The following is an 8,071-nucleotide window of genomic DNA, read 5'->3' on the forward strand; positions in this document are numbered from 1 at the left end:
GTTTGCTCTCTCACTGCTAGCTGATTTTTTTTCAACTGTCACTGTACTTTGTATTTAACTTAAACTCTTTGGGCTCTGACACATGCGTTTGGTAGTTTCAAACTGCCATCCACTCAATAGAGATAACCTAGCTAAGTGGATCAAATCTCACCTCTACTAGCTCAACTGACCGGGAGTGAACTTTTTGATGACGGGGTCGGATTGGATTTTCAGAAGTAAGAGTAGGTCCATGGTGTCATTTATGAATTTGTGTGCAAAATTTGAGGTCATTCGAACGTGATTTTAGAGGCTTTGACGTCGTTTGTAGAATTTGAATTTTCTTAGTTTTAATAGGCTTGAATTAGGATGTGATTCGTATTTTTAATGTTGTTTGAGGTGATTTGAGGGCTCGACTAAGTTCGTGTTGTGTTTTGGGACTGGATGGTATGATTGGTTGAGGTCGAGGGCCTCGGGTAGATTTCGGGTGGTTAACGGATCCTGTTTTGAACTTAAAGAATATTTGAAGTTGGCAGCTGCTAGTGTAATCGCACCAATGGAGTGGGCACTACAGATGCGATCCTGCAGAAGCGAGAAGGGAGTCGCAGAAGCGGCAAGGAGGAAGTGAGTAGAGGTCGCATCTGCGAGGTTATTTCTGCACCTGCGTAGTCGCAGATGCGGCGTCAAGGGTGCAGGAGCGGAAAGCTCGCAGGTGAGATGGTGAATACCGCACCTGCAAGTGCACAGATGTGGGGCCAAGATCGCAGAATAGGGCCTCAGCTCCAATGGATCTACTGCAGAAGCGGAATTTGTGGTCGCTTCTGAGACACCGCAGATGAGGTTAAGTGTCCATAGAAGCGGAAAGGCTGGACAGAATGTTAAATATAAGGATTCGCAATTTCGGCTTCATTTTAACATTTTAATGTCGGGTTTTGGAGATTTTTGAGAGGATTTTCGAAGGGATTCTTGAGATAAGCTCCTTTTACTCATTTTTTATCAATAATCTTGGTTTCCCATTGATTTTCCCACATAGATTGTGTGGTTTTGAGGTGAAATTTGGGGGTTTGAGGCAAGGGATTTGGGGAGATTGATTTGGGGATTTGGGTGACAATTTGGTGTCGGATTTTAATAAATTTGGTATGATTAGACTCGTGATTAAATAGGCTTTCGAGTTTTGTGACTTTAGTTGGATTTCGAAACGTGGGCCTGGGTGATGGCTTTGAGCCGATTTCGGATTTTTGATTTATAACTTTGTATTTCCTTGTGGAATTGATTCCTTTAGCCCGTATTGATTTTATCGCTCTGTTTGTGGCTAGATTCGGGGGATTTGGAGGTCGATTTGCGAGGCAAACGTGTGTTGGAGTAGAGTTTTGCTCGGATTGAGGTAAGTAACACTTCTAAGCTTGGTGCTGAGGGTATAAAACTCTGTGTCACACCCCAACCTTGGGAGGTGTGGCTGGCACCCGATGCCCGAAGGCCCGAGCGAACCAACCATGAGATATGATCTGAAATATAATAACCTGTAGGCAGAAGAGCCCAACACGACATATATATATATATATATATATATATACACGACATATATATATATATATATATATATAAACTAGGCCAACAAGGCTGCAACAACAGTATAACAGCTATCCAGAAGGCTGATAGGGCGATACGAAAAATATATATATACAATGACCGCTAGTCTGCAAGCCTCTAAGAGTGTAAGACAATCTCAACAGGGCGGGACAAAGCCCCCGACATGCCCCAAACCACACATATACATCTGTAAGAGTACCTATGGACTCAAAGTCAGCAACTCCGAAGAAGTGGAGTGCGAAACCCAACGCTGATCCTGGGGGTCCTACTGAGGAGGCACGCCGCTCTGTCTACTCGAACCTGTGGGCATGAACACAGCGCATAAAAATGCGTCAGTACGAAATATGTACTGAATATGTAGGGCGACAAGTGTAACATGAAAAATGTAATTAACAAGAGAAGAGACATAGAGACAATTTGAATTCTGAAACTAGCCTCGGTAGGAAACTAAAATTCAACATGGATATAAATGTATGTTAGTGACACCGTCGTTCACTATCGCTACTTATAATATATCACATTATATAATAATAAATCCCTTTGTGGGGCTATAATATCCATAACATACCCGGCCATAATAAAGGCTCGGTCGAATCGTACCCGACCACGTGAAGCTCGGTAATCCCAACTGATCAGTGGTTACACAATATGTGTCATACCCGACCGTCTATAATGCGGCTCGGTAATAAAAGTAAATACATACATATACTAAATCATAAATTATATAGGTGCAATGCGAAACCAACCTTAAAAGACGTATTCTAAGAAGAGTCGAAGTGGCCTATCATCATTATTCCCCGACTATCATGGTTGTGGCTAAAAATATTTAATTTTCAACTACGAGCCAACAAGTACTAAGAACATGAGAGTTGTGTATTATGAGTACCTTTGAAGTAAATGTTACTTATTCATGATTTATATGAACGTCGAAAGGAGAACGAGTAAAAAGGCTCTAGTTCTTTTTAAGCAAGGAACAAGGAAATCCGAGAATTCATAGATATCCTCTAGAGTAAGCAATCTATGAGAAAAGATCAGGTCTAAGCATCTTTATAAGTTGAAGGTGAAATAACTCGAATCCGACGAGACAATTCGATAAACGTTTATTCGAATTCTAGTCATGCCGAAAAGTATAGCGAAAGCCCTACATACCTTGTCGATGGAGTTATATACTGTTTCCAAGACCTCAAAAGCCTTAGGAATGATTTCCTACATAATACAAACCATTCAAAATCAAATTCAAGCTCATAGCTTAAATAATTCTTCATTTAGACATTTACGCGAACAACTTGTGGCCATGACTTTGTAGACTCTTTTGTAGATTAATTTCCCCCCAACACACCACCAAATTTTACTTTACTACATCTCCTCATCAACAGAATTCCATCCATGTCTTCACAGATCAAAACAACACAATAAAACCATATAGAACAGCCCCAACAATCAAGCCATATTAAGAGAGGTTTCTTAAAAAAATCAAGAACATTTCTATAGAGGTTTCAACTATTTCTTAGGAATTCTTATGGTAGAAGTTTACAAAGATCAAAGAGGAAGTTAAATCATACCTTATGTGACCAGAATTACTCAAAATTCGAAATTACTTCAAGGCGGAGTCTTGCTATGAAAAGTGAAACACCGAAGAATTCACGATTCCGAAGCTACCATGGTGTTCTCCATCTTGAGGATGACTAAATTGTTGTTATGCTTGGCTAGATGGATGGGAGAAGTTTGAGAGGAAATCCCTAGGTTTTTGGTTCTGTTTTGGAGAGGATAAAACGCAGGGGTTCTGTTTTAAAAATTGACTTAAATAAAGAAATTTTGACTAAACCCGACTAGGCACACTGTTCCCGTAACAGTGTGCACCCCTGTACGAAAATATTAATATCTCTCTACTCCGAAGTCGTATTAACGAACGGTTTATTGCATTGGAAACTAGACTCATAGAACTTCGATTAGGTAGGTAGAACACACCATAACACCCAGTATATTGATAGAAACGCTCATCAACATATTATCCAAATTCCAGTAAAATTTAAACCCGTAACTTGCGCGCGATCTTTGTCGAATTTTTAATCACAACTCAAATGTCTTCCAATCTTAATGTATAACCATCGCATCATTTAAATATCTCATAGAAATTATCTTCCTATCGAATTAGCCCATTTACAGCATGATAACGCCGAATACACAAGGTGTAACATTCTCCCCTCCTTAAGAACATTCGTCCTCGAATGTTAACGATTAACCTATCTTCTGAAATTTATTTATTTTTTTAAAAAATTTCGCCAGAGTTTCCCCTATAAATAGGAATATCCAAAACCTGTCATCAGCCCAAACATACATATCTAAGGCCACATAGGGCTACACATCATAATAATAACATCAACTTGGCCTCACACGACCATTTACTTATACAATAATGATAATAAGAAGGTTAGCCATAACTTAATTACCTCAACTGTCACTGGTTGATATATGTGCAACACCTGCCATATTTGTCTCAGGCATATCACCTGAAGACTCAAATAAATGAGGGTATCTGGACTTCATGTCCTCCTCGGCCTCCCATGTCATTTCCTCTACATTATTGCTCCTCCAAAGTACTTTTACTGAGGCTACCTCTTTAGTCCGTAGCTTACGGATTTGACGGTCAAGAATGGCAACAGGTATTTCTTCATATGACAAGTTCTTGGAAACTTCAATATCCTCGATAGGGCTGATGCAAGAAGGATCACCTAAGAATTTCCGAAGCATGGAAATGTGAAATACCGGATGGATTGCTTCTAATTCTGGTGGCAGGTCAAGTTTGTAGGCTACTCGCCCAATTCTCTGAACAATCTGATATGGCCCAACATATCTAGGGCTGAGTTTTCCTTTCTTACCAAATCTCATTACACCCTTCATAGGCGACTCTTTCAAGAATACCCAGTCTCCCACAGCAAATTCCAAGTCTCGACGTCGGTTATCTGAATATGATTTCTGTCGACTTTGAGTTGTACGCAACCTTTTCTGGATCAACTTTACCTTTTCTACAGCTTGCTGTACCAATTCAGGTCCTAGCAACTTTGTCTCGCCAACATCAAACCAGCCAATAGGAGATATGCATTTCCTCTCATATAGTGCCTCATAAGGTGCCATCTGAATACCGGCATGATAACTGTTATTGTAGGAAAACTCAATAAGCGGTAAATGATCTTCCCAACTTCCCTTGAAGTCTAAGACACAAGATCGCAACATATCTTCGAGTGTCTGAATAGTGCGTTCGGCTTGTCCGTCGGTTTGCGGATGAAATGCTGTACTAAGGTTAACAAGAGTACCCAAACCTTCTTGAAAAGACCTCCAGAAATTAGCTGTAAATTGGGCACCTCTGTCAGATATAATAGAAAACGGAACTCCATGTAGCCGAACTATTTCCTTGATATACAGGCTCGCATAGTCTTCAGCTGAATAGGTGGTCCTAACTGGGAGAAAGTGAGCTGATTTCGTCAGCCTATCCATAATGACCCAAATAGAATTGAACTTATGGCGAGAATTGGGCAATCCTGTAATGAAATCCATATTAATCGATTCCCATTTCCAAGCTGGAATCTCAATATTTTGAAGTAGCCCTCCAGGTTTCTGGTGTTCAGCTTTAACCTGCTGGCAGTTGGGACACTGAGCCACAAATGTGGCTATATCTTTCTTCATGTCGTTCCACCAGTATAGCTGACGAAGATCATGATACATTTTGGTTGAACCAGGATGAACTGAGTACCGAGACTGGTGCATCTCTGTCATAATTTGCTTACGAAGCTCCCCAACATTAGGTACACACCATCGGCCTTTATATTTTAGAATTCCATCATCAGATTGCTCGAACAACTGCTTTTTCTGAAAAGGGATACTCTCTTTAATTTTGACTAACTCCGGATCCTCAAATTGACGCATTTCTACCTCAGCTACTAGTGATGACCCCGCAATATTTTGGACTACTACACCCTGGTCACCTGTATCATGTAGCCGTACACTCAGGTTAGCCAATCGATATATCTCCTTAGTCATTTCTAATCTCCCAGCTTCTACATGCTTCAAGTTGCCCATGGATTTGCGACTCAATGCATCAGCTACCACATTCACTTTGCCCGGATGGTACAAAATATCCACATCATAGTCCTTCAGCAATTCAAGCCATCTTCTTTGTCTCAAGTTCAAGTCTTTCTGCTTAAATATATATTGTAAACTTTTGTGATCTGTATAGATATCCACATGAACATCATAAAGATAATGACACCATATTTTCAACGCAAATATAATGGCTGCTAACTCAATATCGTGAGTCGGATAATTGTATTCGTGCTTCCGCAACTGCCTCGAAGCATATGCAATAACTTTTCCATGCTGCATTAGAACACATCCCAATCCAACTCTGGATGCATCACAATATACCACATAACCTTCAGATCCTTCAGGAAGTGCTAGAACAGGTGCTGATGTTAAGCGTTTCTTCAACTCATGAAAGCTCCTTTCACATGCATCAGACCATTGGAACTTAACGGCTTTGTGTGTCAATTTTGTCATGGGAGCAGCAATAGAAGAGAAGTTCTCAACAAATCTCCGATAATAACCAGCTAAGCCCAAGAAACTACGAACTTCCGTAGGAGTTGTAGGTCTAGGCCAGTTTTGTACTGCTTCAATTTTCTGACCATCTACCTTAATACCTTTATCGGAAACGATATGCCCAAGGAAAGCCACTGAATTCAACCAAAATTCACATTTGGAGAATTTAGCATATAATTTCTGATTTTTCAAAGTCTGCAACACCACACGCAAATGATCCTCATGTTCTGCTTCTGATTGAGAATATACCAGAATATCATCAATGAAAACAATTACAAATATATCTAGAAATGGCTTGAAAACCCGATTCATTAAATCCATAAAAGCTGTTGGCGCATTAGTAAGACCGAAAGACATTACAAGAAATTCATAATGGCCATATCAAGTCCGGAAAGCCGTTTTCGGAATATCTCTCTCCTTAACTCGCAATTGGTGATAGCCGGATCGAAGGTCAATCTTTGAGAAATATTTGGAACCTTGAAACTAATCAAACAAATCATCAATTCTGGGTAAAGGGTACTTGTTCTTGATAGTCACTTTGTTGAGCTGGCGATAGTCAATACACATTCTTAACGAACCATCCTTCTTACGAACAAACAACACTGGTGCACCCAAGGGAGATGTGTTGGGCCTGATAAAGCCCTTATTCAAAAGATCCTTCAACTGGGCTTTCAATTCTTTTAACTCAGCAAGAGCCATTCTGTATGGAGGAATAGATATTGGTTGAGTATCTGGAAGCATATCAATAGCAAAGTCGATTTCTCTTTCTGGAGGAAGACCAGGAAGTTCATCAGGAAATTCATTCACGACGGGAACCGATTGAAGGGTTGGAGATTTCACCTCCATATCATGCACTCGTACCAAATGATAGATGTACCCTTTCAAAATCATCCTTCGAGCTTAAAGGTTAGAAATAAACTTTCCCTTAGGCGCTGCAGCATCACCTTTCCACTCAATAATAGGCTCACTTGGAAAATTAAAACGAACAATCTTTGTCCAGCAATCTACGTTGGCATAACAAGAAGCCAACCAATCCATACCCATAATGATATCAAAATCAACCATTTCTAGCTCATGCAAATCAGCTAACGTATGGCCGTCATGAATCTTCACGTCACAACTTTGATATACCCGTCTAACTACAACAGACTCACCCATTGGCGTAGATACCTCAAAGGACTTTTGCAACAATTCAGGCTCTCTACCCCATTTACTAGCAACGAAGGGGGAGATATACGACAATGTAGAACCAGGATCTATCAAGGCATACATATCGATAGAAAAGACGGATAGTATACCTGTAACCACGTCCGGAGATGACTCTAAATCCTGACGACTCGATAAAGCATATATGCGATTCTGCTGACCTCCTGAACCAGAAGCTCCAAATCTTCCCCTACCCCTGCCAGCTGATGTCTGCATACTCTGTCTAGGAAGGACGTACCGAAGAAGAAGAAGCCCCTGCAGATGCCGTCGGCTGAGCCATACCCCCTCCACCTGTCATCGGACAATGTCTCATAATATGACCTGGCTGTCCACATGTATAACATGCATCAGAACCCTGGCGACATGGTCCAAAATGATTTCAGCCACATCGATCACATCTAGGAAATTGAGGCCTCATCTGACTGAACTCGCCTCTAAACTGTGGACCTGGGGTCCGTGAACTCTGACCTGGACTAGAATAAGTGGTCCGATCCTGGCGCTGTCCCTGAAACTGTGGCGGTGCACTGGCTGCAGGATAAGACTGACGCCGGGGAAACTGTGGCCTAAATCCATCTCGAAACTCTCCTATGTTACCTGCGAACCGCGCCCTCTTCTGCTGCCCTCTATCATACTCTCGATTGGCTCGTTGTTGCCTCTTGCGATCCTCTAGACCCTGTGCATATGCTTGAATACGGGCAATATCCAT

The 8,071-nt window shown here is 41.1% G+C and overlaps 1 protein-coding gene across 1 annotated transcript; it reads right to left on the reverse strand.

The window, feature by feature from the left end:
- Positions 1–7,059: 7,059 nt before the first annotated feature.
- On the reverse strand, positions 7,060–7,581 carry LOC138883577 (uncharacterized). Its single transcript, XM_070164273.1, has one exon. The coding sequence runs from the start codon at positions 7,579–7,581 to the stop codon at positions 7,060–7,062; it is 522 nt and encodes a 173-aa protein (XP_070020374.1).
- Positions 7,582–8,071: the final 490 nt, after the last annotated feature.

The sequence above is a fragment of the Nicotiana sylvestris genome, chromosome 2 (genome assembly GCF_000393655.2).
Source record: "Nicotiana sylvestris chromosome 2, ASM39365v2, whole genome shotgun sequence".
Lineage (NCBI taxonomy): Eukaryota > Viridiplantae > Streptophyta > Magnoliopsida > Solanales > Solanaceae > Nicotiana > Nicotiana sylvestris.

Excerpts from the sequence above, each read along its gene's own strand:
- LOC138883577 (XM_070164273.1), bottom strand. The coding sequence starts at position 7,581 with ATGCAGACATCAGCTGGCAGGGGTAGGGGAAGATTTGGAGCTTCTGGT.